Here is a 21207-nt window from a genome sequence, read left to right as displayed (position 1 = left end):
AGTTTATTGAGGGTTTTTAGCATAAAGGGCTGTTGAATTTTGTCGAAAGCCTTCTCTGCATCTATTGAGATAATCATGTGGTTGTCTTTGGTTCTGTTTATGTTGTGAATTACATTTATATACTTGTGTATGTTGAACCAGCCTTGCATCCCCAGGATGAATCCTACTTGATCATGGTGGATAAGCTTTTTGATGTGCTGTTGCAATCGGCTTGCCAGTATTTTATTGAAAGAGAAAGATTTTAAACATTTGAAGGAAATCACCTCCGATTCTACTTTATTTTAATCTCTTCACAGTACCCAGGAGATTCTACATATATTATTATTGTTTCATAAATGAGGACAGCTTCAATTACCATGGCAAACTGCATAGGCAAATTCTAACAATAGACTTTAATTTCATATACCTTTTTCTGTCACATTGTTAGTCCTAACTTGAAAACCAGCACAGGTTTTCCTTCCCTCCATCTCAACACAAAGAGAGCAAAGTTTAGGATTTGTAGACAGTTGTTTCTAAACGTTCTTATGGGATGATATAATTAAGCACCTCAGTAAATTTTTATTCATTAAAATCCAAATTCTGTCGGCTTAGTCTTTGTCTTCACCTTTGGAAAATGAACTTTTGGTTCTTTCCCTTTATGGACAGCTGAATAGAAACTTCAGAATGTTGTTTTAAAGCAGTGTTTCAGTTCTCCAAGTCTGCTTGTCTCAAGACTTTTTATAATGTATTATAGACCTAGATTTTTCAAGTTCTCCCCTGAGCCAGTAATAAGAAGTATATTTAAGAAGTTGCCTTTTTCTGATCCCCTAGATCAAAAATATATTCATCTTTATGTACACATGTTCCAATAACCTCATATAATTTTATGTCTTATTCTTTAACAAGTTCCTTTTGTAAGCCAGCCCTGCTGAAACAATAACCTTAAGCTCCCTAAGGGTTTCCGCTACCATCATATCAGCTTTCCTGGACTTCATTGTGTCACTACCATTCCCCACGGCTGTGTAATAATAAAAACTTCTACATGTACAGCACTTTAAATATTTCAAAATGTATTAACCATATCAGTTTTAGCCTGTGACTCCTTGTCAGTGCTATTTTGTTGTTGTTTAAAGGTGAGGTTTAAAACAGAGGAAAGAGACTGCCTATGTTCTTAGGGATGGAGTTTGTACCAAAAAGCAGGTGTCCTTTGGATTCTGACTCCATTTCTTCCCTGACTGGCAGCCAGTATTCACAACTACTTGCTCTGAGTTTTCAAGAAGGCTAGATCAGTCATTTTAGAACAGATTTGACCTAGACAGTCTACTACAGTGCAATGTTATATATCAGGAAACCACGAGCTCTCAATTCCTGGGGTGTTCAACCATAAACTGAATGACTAATTAAACTGGATTCAGTCAAATGAGTGATTAGACATGAAGACATGGAAGGTCATTTCTACCACGGAAATTCTGTGATTACAACAAAATACATTTTAAAGTCTAAACTACAATATTTTTTATTAAATTGCTTTCTTAATTTTTATTCTTTATAGACTATGATTGTTGAAAAGGAAAAAACAACATGCAAAAGGAATTGAGTAAAAAAAAAAAATTCCTAATGGTGGCCAGGCACTGTGGCTCATGCCTATAACCCCAGAACTTTGGGAGGCCAAGGCAGGCAGATCACTTGAAGCCAGGAGTGTGAGACCAGCTTGGCCAACATGGAGAAACTCCATTTCTATCAAAAAATAATAATAATAATACAAAAAATGAGCCAGGCTTGGTGGCAGGTGCCTGTAATCCCAGCTACTTGGCTGGCTGAACAGAAGTATCACTTGAACCCAGGAGGCAGAGGCTGCAGTGAGCCAAGATTGTACCACTGCACTCCAGCCTGGGTGACAGAATAAGACCCTGTAAAAAAAATTAAAAATAATAATAATAATAATAATGGCCTGTGTTTGTCTCATTTCTTGAGCCAATATTCTATGCTATTAATTAATTCTCCCTTTTCTTTGAAAGAGAGTCTTGCTCTGTCACCCAGACTGGAGTGCAGTGGCCAGATCTCAACTCACTGCAACCTCTGCCTCCCAGGTTCAAACGATTCTCCCACGTCAGCCACCCAAGTAACTGGGACTACAGGCATGTGCCAGGCACCACACCCAGCTAATTTATGTATTTTTAGTAAAGATAGGTTTCATCATATTGGCCAAGCTGGTCTCAAACTCTTGACCTCAAGTGATCTATCTGCCTCAGCCTCCCAAACAGCTGGGATTACAGGTGTGAGCCACCAGGCCTGGCCTACATTAATAAATTCTTACTTGTTTTTCCTGCTACTAGTTACTAGTTTCTTCTCCCCCCATTGACCTTCTATATTAATGTTGTCCACTAGAACTTCCTGTGATGATGGAAATGCTATCTGATGTAGTCACCGTGTCTAGCTATCAACCTATTCCACACATGAAATATAGCTATAGTAACTGAGTAACTCAATTTTTAATTTCATGTCATTTTAATAAATTTTAGTTTAAACAGCCATGTGTGGCTAATGACTACCATATTTTACAGCACAACCTCATGACCATCCAAGTAATAGTCCCCAAAACAACTCTGCTGCCCTGCTTAAAAATTTCTCCTATATCCCATTTGAGAATGAGAGGTGGCAGAATATTCCACCCTAAAATATACCACCTGGGCATAAGGATTCTTTTGAGCTCGAGGCACTTGAAAAGAAGCAGATGCAAGAAAAACTCTGACCTTCTTTCCCTTAAAAGCAGAAGATGGAATTCCTATGTGAAAGATGGCCTCCCTATGCCAGAAGGAAAGTAGCATTCTTATCAAGGATGATTTCAGGCCAAGAAAATTCTGTACAACCAGACCTCTTTAAAGATTTCTTGTCTTCCTTTATCTTCCCACACAGTTTAGTCTTTGTTCCACCTACTGTATGAGCATTTAGATTTTGCCACTTCTTCGGTTATTCATTTCCTTATGAGGTCTCCCATGTCATGTAAAATATATAAATGTGTGTGTTTTTCTCCTGCTTATGTCTTACATCAATTTAATCCTTAGGCCCAGCAAAAAACCCTTAGGAGAGAAAGGTGAAATTTTGTCTCCCATGCAACCACATTGCTGTTTCTCAAATTTCCCTGTCAAAATACAGGTAACAGCTGAGACTGGAGATCCTAAGTCCAGAAGTTTAACTTAAAAAGTAGACAAGCCTGTAATCTCAGCACTTTGGGAGACCGAGGTGGGTGGATCACGAGGTCAAGAGATCGAGACCATCCTGGTCAACATGGTGAAACCCCGTCTCTACTAATACAAAAAATTAGCTGGGCATGGTGGAACGTGCCTGTAATCCCAGCTACTCAGGAGGCTGAGGCAGGAGAATTGCCTGAACCCAGGAGGCGGAGATTGCGGTGAGCCGAGATCGTGCCATTGCACTCCAGCCTGGGTAATGAGTGAAACTCCGTCTCAAAAAAAAAAAAAAAAAAAAAAGTAGACAAGTTGGAAATTAATTTAATGTCCTTTTTATCTTTAAAATATGTGTAAATTTTGCCATCCTCTACATGACATAACCATATTTCTCTTAAGACATAAGGTTTAAAATGTCTTGCCATCAGATAAAAGAACAAAAGTTTCCTACATCCTTCACTGATCAACAGGTGAGAAGCTATTGCACTAATAATACCACTAACGATATTAACCACTAACAATATGAGAAAATACAGCAAAATGAAAGATTGCTGCTACTGCTAAAACATACATCAAGTTTTATACCTAATCAATTCCCTTTCTGGGTATGAGTGTCATATTTGGAGAACTGAGATTCAGCTAAGTTTGGGGTTATAATGGCAATCTTTTTGTTTGTTTGTTTTTTACTTTAACAACTGTGTCAGAATAATAATTATCAGAATGTTGCCAAAAGTGTTGGTGAGTGAAAAATAGTTTTAGGTATTTGCTGGTGGATATATTTCACCTGTACAAGTTTATAGAGAAGTAAAAGCTCTGGTTTCTTATGATCAATGATACAATGTGTTTTATTTTCAAAGGAAAGATTTATGAAATCACTTTTCCAGTGTGTAAAGATGGCTGGTGATGCTCTTTATTTTGTTGTAAATATAATTTTTATCACATAGAAAATATATGCTAAACTCATTGAAGAATCTTTTTTTGAGAGAGAGAGTCTTGCTCTGTTGCCCAGGCTGGAGTGCAGTGGCATGATCTCAGCTCACTGCAACCTCTGCCTCCTGGGTTCAAGTGATTCTCCTGCCTCAGCCTTTAGAGTAGCTGGGACTACAGGCGTGCGCCACCATGCCCAGCTAATTTTTGTATTTTTAGTAGAGACATGGTTTCACTATGTTGGCCAGGCTGATCTTGAACACCTGACCTCATGATCCACCTACCTCGGCCTCCCAAAGTACTGGGATTATAGGCATGAGCCACCACGCCTGGCCAAGAATCATTCTTTTTTTGATAAAATAGATAATACATTTGTAACATGAAAAAATTAATATAGTATTCATAGAAGAGTTCAAAAAGGCCATGTTCTTTATTTTCTATAATTAAATTAAATTACTTCATGAGACCTAATTTCACTGATGGAGGAAGAGAAACGTGCATTTAAATTTGCTGATTAAACCTAATTCACATTTTCTTGCTTAAAACACTCTCTTTCATGGAAATATTTAGTCAATTAAAAATATACCTTTCCATGAGGGCATTTTTCTTTCCCTCCTCCTTTTTCCTAAGATGGAGACTGCATTCAAAGTAAGCTTTTCAAAGCTTTATAGCAAGAAGCAGGACCTCTAGTTTATTTAACCTTGAAAAGACCATCAAGCAAGATATTCTTTGCTAAGGAACTGAGCTTTTTATGGAATTGTTTCTATCTACAGTGTTCTTCTATTTAGCTGCAAGATTTCTTGTGATTTTTTTCCTTTAAAGTGTGTCTGATTTTTAAATATCATTGCAAAGGTAATGGCTATAAGAGGCATCATGTTGTAGATTCACTTATATTTCCTCAATCACAAGCTCCATATTTTAAACATATATATATATGTATATGTGTGTATATATATGTATATGTGTGTGTGTGTGTGTGTGTGTGTGTGTGTGTGTGTATATATCTGTTTTAATTTGGTTTCTCCGTGCATTTTCTAGCTGTGTTTGCCCTGGTGCTCCCACCTTCTTTGCTGCCAGTGCTAGTGCCAGGATCAGACTGCTCTCAACTTTCCTTATCACCATGAATATTTACAGTGGCTTTAAGCATCCTATTTTTGTCCACTGCTCCATGTTCCTGAAACTGCCCAATGGGTTCTTGACTACTGCCTAGACTCTTTTGGAGTCAAGGTGTCACTCTGTCACCCAGGCTGGAGTGCAGTGGTGCAATCTCATCTCACTGCAGCCTCAACCTCCCTGGATTCAGGTGATCCTCCCACCTCAAACTCCCAAGTAGCTTGGACTACAGGCACACACCATTATGCCTGGCTAATTTTAGTATTTTTTTGTAGCAACAGGGTTTCGTCAGGTTGCCCAGGCTGGTTCAAGTCATCCACCCGCCTCAGCCTCTCAAAGTTCTGGGATTACAGACCTGAGCCATTGTGCTTGGCTCCAAAATCTTTAAAGCCTATCTAAACTGTTCTCTTTGATTTCATGCCACAGAATTTGTTAGCTCTACCCTTAGAATATATTTAGAATAAGACCTCTTTTCATCACCACCCTGCTGTCACCCTAACTAAGCAACCATCATCTCTCAAAATAAATACTAATGTCCTTAGGGCTTTCTAGGCCTACTCTTTATGTCCCAGGTTACCTGTCCAGGTGAATCTTCTCCAGCTCTCCTCCATGAATTTCTGTCTCACAGAATGCATGTACCATTGTACTTTGTAATGTCAATCTGTCCCACCAGACAATGATCAGGCTCTTAGTTGTCTCTTTATCCCCATTCACAGTGCACTCACCGAGCACAAATTTAAGGTTTCAATAAATGGTAAGTGAATGAATAATGATGGAATGAATGCTACAATATTGACTATAATGGATAAAGAGATATATTGACCTGCTTGACAGAAAACTCGAGGTTATTATTAGCTACATTCTCCGTGCATGCCAACTGGAAAGAATTTCACACTTGCTTTGATGTGTTCATTTTTCTCCTGGATTCAGTTGGTAAAATAAATTGTCTTTTTTCTTTTTAAAGGCTGATTAATTTAAACAAACGGGCATGTGTAGTGACCCTCACAGCACACTGACCAACTTAGTTGACTCCGATAATTCAATATATACAAAGAAAGCCTGTGAGGAGCTAATGAAGTCAACAAAATCAGTTCAAAAAGTTTAGAAGGTCCTTAATAATCTATATATTGTTAAATTATTTCAAAATTGTTTATAAAGAGATTATGTAGATGTTACATATTCCTGGATAACTTAAGTTGGCAGAATATAATCTTTCAAAAGTTTTGGTCATTTTATTTTTTATGTAATTCTACTTGATATTAGTTCAGAGAGGCCCCAAATTAAAATTAATGTGTATTTCCCAAATGAGAGTGACTTCATGATTTGCATTCACATTAATTTTCAACAGCCTTACTTAAAATTGTTTTGAATTAGAGTTTTGTAATTAGGACTTAACATTTAAATCATATTCAGGAGACTGTGCATATGGTTAAACAGACTGCCAGAATAAATCATGAGCTAACAAAATAGTAATCTATTACTTAAAGGCATAAGTAATCTATTACTTAAATGCATATATTTATCCTTTTACTTCTTCTTACAAAAATATTCTCTTAGGTTTCTCAGCTACAGTTCATCCCCTCATTTGACTCACAGCACTGGCTCACAGTGAAGTCACCTTCACCATTCCATCCCAGACCTTCAAACCTTTTCAAAATCCTGTGAGCCAATGACACAAGGGGGAAATTCAGTAAAATACTAACACGTTTATGTTCCTGCTAACCTGAGGTCTGCTCTCTTTTCCCCAAAGCATAGCATAGCCTCCAATAATGTATTTTTCAACTTAAAATATCACCTTCCCAATATTCTATTTAGAAATTGGCAAAAACTATAAGATCTGGTGTTTACACATTTGCTTTTGAAATTTGAGCATCATTTTATTGTTGTTGTTTTTTTATTACCTGACGACCCTTCTATGTTCCATTGATGCCCAACTTTTTATATCCTAGCATTGTCTGTTTGCCTCTAATGCAAGATTTCACAACCCCAATACTACTGATATTTGGGGCCTGGTGACTGTTTGTTGTGGGGCTGTTGTATGCATCACAGGATGTTAGCGTCCCTGAGCTGTGCCCACCAGAGATGCCAATAACAACTCCTCCAACCCCCAACCTGGTTGTAACCAAAAGTGTTTTCAGATGTTATCAAATGTCTTCTGGGGACATGGGGGAAAGACAAATTGCCCCAGTTGAGAATTGCAACTCTGTGATGACTGAAGTTAAAGGTTTTTCCAAATGACACAGCTGGGATTCAAATTCCAAGATCCCTGGGACAGATCATCTTAATCCACAATGCATTGTCTTTTCCTTAAAATGAGAAATCTTGCCCTAGATAGATGCCAAATTTGCCATGGTGTGCTCCTGGAGATCATGAGTGTAATTACATGTGATAGTTAATTGTATGTGTCAATTTGGAGGGTATTTTTGGATGAGATTAACATTTAAATCAGTAAACTTTGAGTAAAGCAGATTGCCTTCCATAATATGTGTGGGCCTCATTCAATGAGTTGAAGGCCTAAGAACAACAAAAAGATTGGCCACCCCAGTCAAGAAAGACATCCTAGCAGATTGTCTTGGTATGGAAATGCACCATCAGCTCTTCTGGGTCTAAAGTCTCCTGGCCCACACTGCAGATTTTGGACTTGCCAGCCTCCATAATCGTACACACCAATGCTTTATAATGTATATACATACTATTGATTCAGTGTCTCTGGAGAATCCTAAGGAATACATGGCATAATTGAAATAACAATATATATGTTTTCTTCCCCTTCACAAACTCTTCCCCCAAGTCAGCAGAGTCACCCACATTACCTTGAGAAGGAAAAGCAATGTTTATTTTCTTTTTTTTTTTTCCATTTTCCCAAGATTAAATGATTATTTAAAAAGCGCACCACACTGTATAGAAATTAGCATTCTCTCCCATAATTCTGTGCATCTGGGACTATAGAAATGTCACTGTCCCTGCCCCACATCTTCAAGTTAACATTTTCAGGTCATAACAATAAGTCTTCCCAAAGGGGACCTTCCGGGAAAACAAGCTATTTCCTCGGCTCATATTCCCCTCTTTTTGTAGCATGCACCAACAATCTATCCATGATGTATATATTGGGGAGTAAGGAGGGTATCCACCAGCAAGACCACAGTTGTTGACAGCCATAAGATTGGAGACAAGCACAAAGGGATAGGTCAACATACTCGCAAAAAATCCTGTGACAGCTTGAGAATAACTCTTCATTTCATTCGTGGTAGAAACCCCACTGTCCAGTGCATAGGTATTGACGAGGTAGGCCAGTGAGTTACACAGCCACAAAGAAAGGATGTCACCTAGAAGGCGAGGAACAAGACCCGCGAAAAATCCTAGGATGCCCTCTTCCCGATAGATGGTTACTGTGGAATCACAAAGTCTACAGTACTTGGATTCTCTGCCAATGAACTGTACCATAGATCTCAGAGTGATGACATGGAAGGGATGTGTGATGAGAGTAGCAGCAGAACGAGCGATCATCTCTCGAGTTGTCTCCTTGATAACGCGGTCAAAGGAAGATGAGACTTCTTTCTGTACATTTCCAGGTCCCAACTCCTCACCCTTGTCACTCTCCTGGTAATGCTGTAAAACTTTACCGTGGACCACAGTTCCAAGGACTCCCAAACATAGTCTTGGAGTTAAGCCTGTGAACAACCCACGCCTCCCATCGATACTGGCAATGTGCTGAGCATAAGAAAAGAGACCAGGAAGCTGACACACTTGCCGCCCAAAAATATTTCGTCCTATTGTTGGAGGAAGAGGCTCATATCCCACCTGGATGAGCACTTCCACGTACATGAGTGGCTGGGACAGGATGGTGAGACCAGAGCCCAGGAGCACCTGACTGGCCGCATCCGCCATGATGGCACCCGCGTACGGACAGACTGAACCACCAAGCGACCCGGTGAGCCGTTCCTGAGTCACGTGCCAGGGCCGCCGGTTTCACTAGCCCGCCCACGGTGAGTGTGCACGCACACACGCATCGGCGTGCGCCTCCCCGCCCACTTCCCGCACTCCGCCCTGCCCCGAGAAAGGGCAGGTGCTCGCGATGGGGCGCTGGGGTCGGGGTGGGGCAATGTTTATTTTCGACTCCTGAATGTTGTCAATGAATCAAAAGGGAACGTTTAAGGGAAGTAACACCCAGAGCATTTATGATACCAGAAGAATTATAAAGAAAGTAGAGACAGTGAGAGGGTGGGGCAAGAGACAATGGTCTGGTTCTGGTGGGTCCCATGGAAAGTTGCAGAGCCAATACTGAAAGCCCAAAGGACACTGGCAGGATGGCCAGTGCTTGGGAGCCAGGCCCAGGCCTGGAGGAGACCAACTGAGGGAACACCTTGCATCACCTGGATGGAGAACCATTCTGACTGCAATCATAACTACAGTGTAGCCACCATCAGCTGCCCATGTGTTACCTGTGAATTGTGCTGCAAGACCTTTCAGAGGCCCATTCAAACTCCTCAATGTAGAAGCAATCCCTCTTTTTCAATGGCTAGGACACTTTTAAGTCTATTCCCAAACAGAAGTTTGGGTTCCTGGGTACTCAGAGATAAGGAAGGGAAAGTCCCTGCTTCACTGAAATCATGAATGTTCATGTGATGCCTCCTCATGCTGAGAATGACATCCAGTGATAAAGAAAGATTGTGAGATGGGAAGTATAGTCTTTACTAAGGGGAGTAGAGTAGAAAATGCTGCAAAGCTAAATATAACACAGAGAAATGCAGGATCACCTTTAGTATGGCTTTCTAAGTTCTGAAAAATGAAGCTTTCCTATAGCTGCTTTGTTTTAAATCATAAATAGATTTTCTGACTGGGTGCTCTTTTGCAAAAGAATAGAGCTCCGCTAACATGCAGACACATACCTATATTATGATAGCCATAGGCTCTTAGCTTATTTGTATAAATAAAATGATTTTGGCTGGGTGTGGTGGCTCACGCCTGTAATCCCAGCACTTTGGGAGGCCAAGGTGAGTGGATCACTTGAGGTCAGGAGTTTGAGAGCAGCCTGGCCAACATAGTGAAACCCGTCTCTATTTAAAAAATGCAAAAAATTAGCCAGGCATGGTGGCAGGCATCTGTAATTCCAGCTACTTGAGAGGCTGAGGCAGAAGAATCGCTTGAATCCAGCAGGCAGAGGTTGCAGTGAACTGAGATCACACCATTGCACTCCAGACCAGGCAACAGTGCTAGACTCCATTAAAAAAAAATTAACTGGGCATGGTAACACACACCTATAATCCCAGCTACTTGGGAGTCTGAGACAGGAGAATGGCTTGTACCCAGGAGGCAGAGTTGCAGTGAGCCGAGATCACACCACTGCACTCCAGCCTGAGTGACAGAGCAAGGCTCTCTCTCAAAAAAAATTTTTTTTAATTATTTCTATCAATAATATATGAAGTGCTCCCTTTGGCAGCATATATACTAAAATTGGAACAATACAGAGAAGATTAGCATGGCCCCTGCACAAGGATGACACACAAATTCAAGAATTGTTCCCAAAAAAATTTTTTAACAATAATAGTAGTATATGACATGAAAATGGCTAAACATAATTCACCAATTTTGAATTACGTGTTTCGAATAATCTGACTTAAAATATAGGTTAATCTACCTATGAGCAGACCCAGAAATTCCATTCATAAGGATGTACCCATGAGAAATGTGTGTATGTGTCCACCAAAAGACATGTACAAGAGGCCGGACTCAGTGGCTCATGCCTGTAATCCCAGCACTTTCAGAGGCTGAGGCGGCTGGATCACCTGAGGTCAGGAGTTTGAGACCAGCCTGGCCAGCATGGTGAAACCCTGTCTCTACTAAAAATACAAAAATTTAGCCAGGCATGGTGGTGGGCGCCTATAATCTCAGCTACTTGGGAGGCTGAGGCAGGAGAATCGCTTGAACCTGGAGGCAAAGATTGCAGTGAGCCAAGACGGTGCCCCTGCACTCAAGCCTGGGCAACAGAACAGACTCTGTCTCAAAAAAAAAAAAAAAAAGTTTATTAAAAGAAAAAAAAAAGACATGTACAAAAAAACACTTGGCAACTCTACTCATTAAAACTCAAGACTGGAAACAACCCAAATAACTATCAGTGAAAGTCTAAATAAACAAATATAGGTTTAGACATACAATAGAATGCTATACAGTGCTTTAAAAGGAATGAACTGTTTATACAACGTGAGTGAATTTCAAAAACAGTATGTTGAGTGAAGGAGGCCAGACATAAAACTGCACAGTGCATGATTCCATTTATGTGAATTTCAACAACAGACATGACTAATTAATGGTGGCGTAAGTCAGAAGAGTGGATGACTCTGAATGAGGCAAGTATTGACTAGATAAAAGTATCAAGGTTGCAGGAGCATCCACTAAAGTGAAGAAAATATTCTATATCTCAATCTGGGTGGTGGTTCTTAGGTATTTACATATGAAAACTTCATCAAGCTATATACTTAATGATAGCATATATACTTAATGTAATATCTTGCTTTTTTTAAGTTATATATGGAGATAAAGAGCTGTGCACAAAATTCATCTTGAGGAGCCTCAGGGGAATAAAAAATAAAGTCAGTCATGCCCTGGTTTAGAGTATATAAAACTGAGGTACCTGCTGATTTAAAGAGTCATGTTGCTACACATTCACATGATGTTATCAAAAAAACATTCAAATATGGCTAAATGGAAAATTATAAATGTGGCTCTTTGAAACAGCTATTTGCTCTCCAGCAGCCTCTTATACAGTGATTAATTTTCTATTGCCACCATAACAGGTTACCACAAACAGTAGCTTTAAACAACAAAAATGTCTTACCTCTCAGTTTCTATAGATTAGAATGCCAGGTTGGCTCAGCTGACTTCTCTGCTCCCAATATCACAAGACCAAAATCAAAGTGTCAACCCTCTGGGCTCTTATCCAGAGGCTGTGGAAAGACTCTTTCTAGGCCCATTCAGATTATTGGCAGAATTCATTTCCTTGGGGTTGTAGGTCCCTATTTCTGTGTTGGCTATCAGCTAGAGACCACCTTCAGCTCTGAAAGATCTTTATCTCTTCCTTGCTAATAGCCTTTTGCATCTCAGAGCCAGCAATGACATGTCAAATTCTTCTCATACTTATAGTCTCTCTGACTTCTTTTTTTGCTGCATCTCTCTGCTGCCTCCAGCCATAGAAAATCTCTGCTTTTAACAGCTCGTGTGATTAGATTGGTCCCACATGGATAATCCAGTATAATTTTCCTATTCTAATTACATTTGCAAAGCCCCTTTTGCCATGTAGCATAGGATTTTCACAGGTTCTAAAAATCAAGGTATATACATATTTGGGGTCTATTTTTCTGCCTATTATACATGTACAGTTCTATCTAGTATTCCTGGATGTGTGGTAGCAGGCATTTATTCATTTATTGTTGTTTAATGTCCTTCTTGAACAAAAGAAAGAAGAACTACTAATACATGTAGAGTCTGGTCATATTTAAATAATGGCATCTTCATCTGAGCTGTTAGGACATTCCTTAAATATAATAGTTTTCCTTTTGCGATACTACTTTAACAATTCTGATCTTAGTTTGATCTTGAAAAAGCCTATTTCTAGAGGATAGCTGTTCCCCACAAACCTACATAATTTTCTCCTACTGAAGAGTATGTTTCAGACTGGGTACAGTGGCTCAGGTTGATAATTCCAGCATTAGAAGGCCAAGACAAGAGGATCACTTGAGCTCAAGAGTTGGAAACCAACATAGTCCAATCTCATCTCTACTAAAAATAAAAATAAATAGCCAGCCATGGCACACCTATAGTACCAGCTACTCGGGAGGCTAAGGTGGGAGAATCCCCTGAGCCTGGGAAGTTGTGGCTACAGTAAACTGTAATCGCGGCACTGCACTCCAGCCTGAGCCACAGAGACCCTGTTTCAAAAAGAAAAGAGTAGGTTTCAAAGGTAAACCTTGAAAGCAAAGGATCAGCTGTGCATGGGTAGCCATCCTCTCCTGTCTTCCCTAGGAAGGACGCAGTCCCTGCCTCTACCATTCCCTATGCTGCCAGTCAGGGACAGCAGCTAGACTGGCATGGACTGGCCTAGAGAAGAAAAGTAGAAAGAAAAGGAAAGTGGCTTCCTTTTCTGAGACATGGTTTTGCAATTTTGCCCAGGCTAGAGTGCAGTGGCACAATCACGATCAAGGCTCAGTGTAGCCTCAACCTCCCGGGTCAAACAATCCTCCCATCTCAGCCTCCCAAATAACTGGGACCATAGGCAAGAGCCACCATGCCCAGTTAGGTTTTTCTTATTTTTTGTAGAGATTCAATCTTGCTGTGTTGGCCAGCCTGGAAGTGGCTTACTTTAATGCAATGATATATAGAAGATGACACATGAATCCTGGTCATCTTAACTGTCATAATTCTGAGTATGATCATAGAGTGGCACCAGAATCCACCTTAGTTGTGACATAAGTAGACGTTGCCTTGGCCACATTTCCTTTTCCCTTTTGCTGAGCCCTTCTATTGATTCCAGGTCTTTAGATAAATTTTTTCAACCAATTGCCAATCAGAACATCTTTGGATCCGCCTGTGACCTGGAAGCCCCTAATTCAAGTTCCACACAAATCAATGTACATCTTACATATATTGATTGATGTCTTATATCTCCTGAAATATATAAAAAAGAAGCTATAGCCTGACCACCTTGGGCACATGTTCTCTGGACCTCCTGAGGCCGTGTCACAGCCAGTCCTTAAGCTTGGCAAAATAAACCTCTAACCTGAATGAAGGCCAGACATAATGGCTCATGCCTGTAATTCTAGCACTTTGGAAGGCTGAGGCAGAAGGACTGCTTGAGCCCAGGAGTTCAAGACAATCCTAGGCAATATAGGGAGATCGTGTCTCTACAAAAAATTTAAAAATTATCTCAGCACACATGGTGGCGCACACATGTACTCCCAGCTACTCGAGAGGCTGAGGTGGGAGAATCACTTTAGCCCAGAAGGCAGAGGTTGCAGTTAACTGAGATTGTACCACTGCACTCAAGACTGGGTGGCAGAGCAAAAACCTGTTTCAAAAACATAAGTCAATTGATTGAGATCTGTCTCAGATACTTTTTGGTTTATAATACACTACCCATCAATTATGGTTATGTATTTCTCTGTTTAAGAGGCCAAGGCAGGCAGATCACTTGAGGTCAGTTCAAGACCAGCCTGGCCAACATGATGAAACCCCATCTCTATCAAATATATATATATATATATATGGTATATATATAGATATCTGGAATGTATATATTAGCATATATATATTAGAGAGAGAGAGAGAGAGCTTATATATGTATATTAGCTGGGTGTGGTGGCCCAAGCCTGTAATCCCAGCTACTCAGGAGGCTGAGGCAGGAGAATTGCTTGAACCTGGGAAGCAGAGGTTGTAGTGAGCCGAAATCATGCCACTGCCCTCCAACCTGGGAGACAGAGCTAGACTCTATCTCAAAAAACAAACAAATAAAAATAGAGGACATAGTCTATCTAGGTAATTGAGAGTAGCTTATTAAAAAAAAAAAAAAAAAAAAAAAACAGACAGGAAATATACCAAGTATAGAAAAGGCATGAGACAGAGTAAGGGTGGGGCTTGGATTCTTCTCCCACCTCCACCAACCCCTCTGGTGGAACATTCTTTCATACATTCCTGCTGATCACAAAACCCACATCACTACCTCGCTGACGTTACCCATGCTAACCCCAAGGCTTTAGTTATACAAAAAAAAAAAAATAGCCGCTCTTCTGTGCCCTCATAATATTTAACTATGCCTTTTACTTAAAGAATTCCAGAAACTGGCCTTAGGAAACCTAAATACCAAACCAAAGTGCAGTGTCCAACCTTGGGAAAGAATGATTTGTAAGCAGCCTTGTTGCCACTAGCCAGACCACCAGGTGGCCCATTACTCAAGATAACCATCGCAGCCAGACATATAGACCTGCATACGCTTCCCCCGACATGCTTCTCCCAGGCCAGCCTGCATACCTTACCCTTGTGTCAATTCCCCATGCTTTATCTGATTAAAAAGTCTCTACTGGCTTTTCTGGGGAGCCAGCTTAAGGATCCTCATATCTCACCTCCACTGTTTCCCTTGCCCTTGAGCACAAGCCCCAAAATAAAAACCTTGTCTGAGAAATCTGCTTGGCCCTGTGTTAAGTTTCATTACATGGGGAGCTAAGAAGCATGTGATCGGCATCTATGGTCACATCCAACAACCCAATAGAAAGATGGTTGAAGATGGTGAATCAATCAGAATTCCCAAGAGAACTGCCTGTGTACCCACTCCTTTCTCTAAAGAAATGAAACTCCTGGATAAGTCGATGAATGAATGAAGAAGGGATGAAAATAAGGCTGAGTGAAGTAAGACAGCACACTAAGATGAGACATCCTTCTACCAAACTTCATTGACATTGGGGAGAAATAAGAATGTTCTGGGGACAGACAAGGTAGTGATAAGGAAGGAGAGGGAAAAAAAGCAGCAATTTTATTCTCTTTATTTATAGAAGACAGACTTCCCATTCTGTCCTTGAGCCTTATCCAGACTCTCAAGCTGCGGCTCTCAAGTAGAAATAAAGTGAAAGTGGAACACTGTCTCCTCCTTGTTACTGAGGATGACAGCTGATTACAAGGGAAATACTTGCTAGAATTTGATTTGGAGCCAGTGATTTGACACTTCGTAGAGGTGAATTTCCCAGCTTAAGATTGATGGCAATTCTTAGGAAGGGTGCCACCTTACCACAAAACACATCTGAGAGTTATTATTCACCTCTCTAATAAGGAAACCTAATATTTCAAGATTAAATTTTATAATTGGTGTATGCCAGTCTAGAAAAGAAAGTAGTTAAAAGTTATTAATACTGACACATATAACTCCTTTGAAGTTATTCAGATGTGTTTTTAAATGTCCTTAAATAACGTATGACAGATATCTTCAAACAATACGTGGGTAACTAATGACTGTGGTTTAAAATGAAATTACTTTTCCAACTTCAGGATTCTATTGGCCCTTTCAGTTCCAAATGCAAATCTACTGTTCATAATCCTAGCAGTTATGACAGAATAGAAATGACTTTAAAATTAGTAAGTGCTATATTAAAAATATATCAATGATATTTTATTAACATAAAAAGCAGTGGTTTATCATAAGCCTCTGTGCTCTGCCACCTTCAAACCCACCTTCAGGTCCACCTTCAAGATCCTCACAGGTAGTAAGAAGAAAATCAGCAAATATGTCCATTGCCCCACCACAGAGAAGTAGATATTATATATTGTAGATGTATACACAAAATTCCAGTTTGTTTTTAGATTTAGACATTGTCAGAGGCACTTTCATTTTGTGTTTGTTTTTCATCTTGAACAAAAAGGAAACAGAAATAAAAGGATTACCTTTTAAAAAATATATTCTAAATTTTTACAGATGGTAAAACCAATAACTTAGCTTAAATTAATTTTAAGTTTTGTTATATCTGAAGAAAGCTAAGTTCAATTTTTGAACCATCATTTCTTTTCTATGCCAGTCATGCTTTCTGTCCTCGTGATTTTGACAACCCAAAGGTTGACATCTTAGTTGGCTAATAAAACAGGATGGAGCAGGAGAGTCTGTTTCTTTTGACAATGAATGGCTGGGAAACACATCCCAGGAATCTGCCAATTACTGTTAAGCAGAACCAAGTTTTAGTCTTACTTGAGAGGCTGTCACAAACTGATCAGTTAGAAGGCAAGTTTTTTGCTTTAAGTCCATGGGTGGACATATTCTGCATAGTTTTCTATGCATTAAAGAAAAACAATTAACAACATAGTGCTTGAATCAACAGAGTTCTTTAGATCTGTTTAAAGTGAAACTCACACACCTAACTTCTTTCTTTCATTCTTCAAATAAAGGATTTTTTTCATTCTTACTCTGCTTCCATAACTCTAGAAATCATATTCTTTCAAACTACACTTTCTTAGCCACATTTCTAGCCTCACAATATGTAGATTATGTAAAGGGTTCACACCACAGGCTATCTCACTGTCACCCTTTCCTGTCTTGAAATGCACACTCCTGACCTATCATAAATGCATCTTCATGCAGACACACATTTTCGCATATGCTCATGAATGACAAACACAAATGTGGCAGACAACTAAAAACCAAAGCGGAATTCCTAACATACAAACTCATCAATTATCTATTTTGTTCATGTCGTTAACAAAACAATTGCTAGTCTAATAATGCCTGCTATTTGTTCATTAAATCTGTCTTGTTTAGGTAAAAAAAAGAATTTCTTAGGTTTGCAACAGTGAACGGATGGGAATGCTGAACTACAGATCCAAAGGAGCTCCAGGAGTCACCAGGGCACACCCTCTCTTGAATGAATTTGTTCAAATTAGTTTTACTCTTATCTGTAATCTACTCAAGTTTCATGTTAATGGAACAAAGCATCTGATTAATTTAACTGCAATCATATGCCCCACCTCACCCCATTTTTCAAAATGGAGAGAGGCTATTCCTTGAAAAAGAAATTTGGCAATACCAAAAGTTGGAATGGATGTTAGGCAGCTGCAAACAAGGAACGTCCACCCTGGTCCAGTCCTTTGGCTTCCCGATATCCTCATACATCCTTCTTTATGTTATAGATCCAAAATGTCCCTATCCAATATTTTGTAAGTCTTGCCAATAAAATTGACAAAGGACTCAACTCCTCCCCAAAGAAAGAAAACCCAAAGTTGGTCAGTTTCTGATGAAGTTGCCAAAAGTGGCATGTGACTTGCTCTTGACCAGTCATTTAAATCATATTTCCATAGAAACTGTGGGTGGTTCAAGAAAAGGCACAGGACCCAATGTAGACCAATCATAGCCAGTGGGACTTCCCATATTCCCCCACTGAGGTTAAACCTGGTTCTATGTAGGCTTGTAATACAGCCAACAACTTAGTGTCTTCTTTATTTTATATATATATATATATTTTTTTTTGTAATTGCATTTTAGGTTTTGGGGTACATGTGAATAACATGCAAGATTGTTGCATAGGTACATACACGGCAATGTGGTTTGCTGCCTTCCTCCCCATCACCTATATCTGGCCTTTCTCCCCATGTTATCCCTCCCCAACTCCCCACACCCCAAAGTCCCTCCCCTAGGTACCCCCCACAGACCCCAGTGTGTGATTCTTCCCTCCCTGTCTCTTTATTTCTGAAGAAAGTTTAAAGTAAGATTTTCTCTTTTTCACAATGGAGAGTATTAACTGTCCTTCCTTTGACTTTCGTCAATGGGGAAAAGATTACACTGCTGTTACCAAAATAATGGTGAAAGGCATACTGGAAAGCCAGAAGTTAACCAGTGACCATTGCATCCCCTGTTCAAATACATTTTAACAGTTTTGTTCAAATATCATTTACATGTCATAAAGTTTATCCATTTTCTGTATACAGTTCAATTAATTTTAATAGATGTGTACATTGGTGCATCTATCGCCACAGTTCAGTTTTATAACACTTCTATCACCACAGAAACTTTTTCTGTGCCCATTTGCCATGAGTCCCAATTACAATACCCATACCTACACAACTACTGATCTGCTTTTTTGGGCAATAGTTTTGCTTTCCCTAGAAATTTCATCTAAATGCAATCTGACCACATGTAGTTGTTGTGCCTGGCTCCTTTCACTTTGCATAATGTTTTGAGGTTCATGCATGTTGCTGCATGTATTAATTCATTCCTTTTTATTGCTCAGTAGAATTTAGCAAAATAGATATATCACATTTTGTTTATCCATTCATGAACTGAGGGACATTTAGATTTTTTTAGCACTTCTTATTTGGCTATTTTGAATAATACAGTTATGAATATTTATATGCAAGAATTTGTGGACTTCTATTTTCATTTTTCTTGAGTGGATTCTAGGAAACTATATTTTTTACTTTTAAGAAACTGCCAAATTGCTTTCCAGTTCACATTTTACATTCCCTCCAGCACTGATGAAAGTTTAAGGTCCTCCACATCCTTGACAATACTTGATATTATGTCTTTTTTATTATTGTCTTTCTAGTTAGTATGTAGTGCTATCTCACTGCATTTAAATTTGCACTTCCCGAATGATTAATATGCATCTTTATTTGCCATTTTCATATCTTCTTTGATGGTGTGTCTACTTAAATCTTTGCCCATTTTCAAACTGAGCCATTTGTTTCTTATTTCTGTCAGAGTTCTCTATATATTCAGGATGCAAGTTTTTTATTGTGTATGTTATTTACAGATATTTTCCCTGCAACCCCTAATCCCTGCCAGTCTTTTTGCCAGGAATAGTAGGGAATACTGATAACAATGTTTATTGAGGTAGTGTGATATAAGGTATGTTAATGCAGCTTTTCTTTTTTTTAATCCAAAACAGACCTTTGAGGGAGCTACTCTTATCATTCCTATATCACGAATGCGAAAAGCACATTTTTAAGGCATCAAGTTGCTTGCTCAGGATCACATGGCAAGTTAGTAGGGGAACCAAGAAGTGAAGAGAATAGCAAGGGTTTTTTTCCCTAATCTACTCCTGTATCAATCGCTGGCTAGTCAAGACAGATTTCTTGCCAAGACTTTTGACTCCCCTAGAGTTTTTTACCCAAATTTACCCAAGAGAAAAAGAAAATGTATAGCTATAGCCCTTTTGTATCCACTGGAAATAATAGAAGTTACTCAAGCAGTAAGCAACATGTCACTCTAATTCAAGCCAACTGTCCATTATATGGATGCCAGAGGCCACTGAGCAGTGGAAATTACAGTAATAGAAGAGTGGAAGGAAATAAAATTAGTCTTATGCCCCATGACAGATAATATCAAAAACTTCACATTAGAAAAAAATGTTAAAAATTACCTATATAGCATTCAAACAGAGTTGAAGACAAAAAGGAACAGAAGGGTAGAGGTAGTTTCCCCCAGTTCACAGGACACTATTAGTACCTTGAGGGCTCCAGTGAAGTACATGGAGGAAATGATGGCCATGTGTTTTCAGGTGAGAATGCCCCATAAAAGTACTACCCATTGGGGAGCCCACACAGAAGGAAAAAATGGCAGCCACTACATGGTAGCCAAACAGGCTTACTGATTAGTCCCTCTCTCTCTCTCTCTCTCTCTCTCTTTCTCTCTCTCTCACTCACACACACACACACACACACACACACACGAGTTCTGTAATTTTGTATGACACAGTATATATTCAGTATAGCAAAGAATAATAGAATGAAACTTACAAGACTTAGAATAAAAGGGCTAGTCTGGTCCTGGCTACACAGTATTCGTTTTACCTTTTACTCCAAGTTATTTAACACTCTCTGGGTCTCATCTTTGTATTCGCTTAAAAGAAGCAATTGGACTAGATAATATCTTAAAACTTTCACAGGTCTAACTATCTCTAATGTTCAAAGAGCTAGTTCACACTTTGCCAAATAAATTGTAAATTGTGATATTTCCTACAAAAGAACTCGATTCTAACCTAAAAAAAAATGTCTAAAGCCTATTTCATTCTCTGAAAGCTCTAAATTAATGTTTAGGATATGTCTATCATTTTTTAAAAGAAAATATCCTTCAAGTAAAAGAAAACTCCGCGTCCTCATCTGTGCCTGGCCTTCTTTAAGGCACAATTCGATCCTAACTTCTAACCTTGGCAGGGAACTTTTCTTTCTTTCTTTTTTTTTTTTTTTTTTTTCCTATTGTAAGAGCTCTCCAAAGTCTTGTTTGCAGAATAATGAAGAAAACATCACTGTCTGCAAGGCTGCTTGTCACCTTTGAATATACTCCATCAACATGCTGCCACTTCATCTTGTTTAGGCTCATCGACTGCTTTGTAGAAGGACACTGATGTCCACATCTATCTCCTTGAGACAGGCAAAGAAACAAATCCTTTTTCCTGTCTTAAAAAGAGCTGACAAGCTTTTAGTAGTGTTTATCTTTACTGAAGGGTGATAACCTTGAAAATGAAAGTGAAAAGAGACT

At 39.2% G+C, this 21207-nt stretch overlaps 1 protein-coding gene and 1 pseudogene across 1 annotated transcript; one reads left to right on the top strand and one right to left on the bottom strand.

Moving 5' to 3' along the window:
* Positions 1-8060: 8060 nt before the first annotated feature.
* On the bottom strand, positions 8061-9181 carry LOC105718392 (mitochondrial carrier homolog 2). Its single transcript, XM_012454041.3, has one exon. The coding sequence runs from the start codon at positions 9093-9095 to the stop codon at positions 8184-8186; it is 912 nt and encodes a 303-aa protein (XP_012309464.2). The 5' UTR covers positions 9096-9181; the 3' UTR covers positions 8061-8183.
* Positions 9182-10631: 1450 nt separating this feature from the next.
* LOC135273803 (U6 spliceosomal RNA) lies at positions 10632-10744 on the top strand (annotated as a pseudogene).
* The last annotated feature ends 10463 nt before the right edge of the window (positions 10745-21207 follow it).

Source organism: Aotus nancymaae, unplaced genomic scaffold (assembly GCF_030222135.1).
Source record: "Aotus nancymaae isolate 86718 unplaced genomic scaffold, 86718_ANA_hifiasm-v0.15.2.pri h1tg000008l, whole genome shotgun sequence".
Classification (NCBI taxonomy): Eukaryota; Metazoa; Chordata; class Mammalia; order Primates; family Aotidae; genus Aotus; species Aotus nancymaae.
The sequence above is the reverse complement of the archived record's forward strand: the minus strand, read 5'-3'. Positions and strand labels throughout refer to the sequence as shown.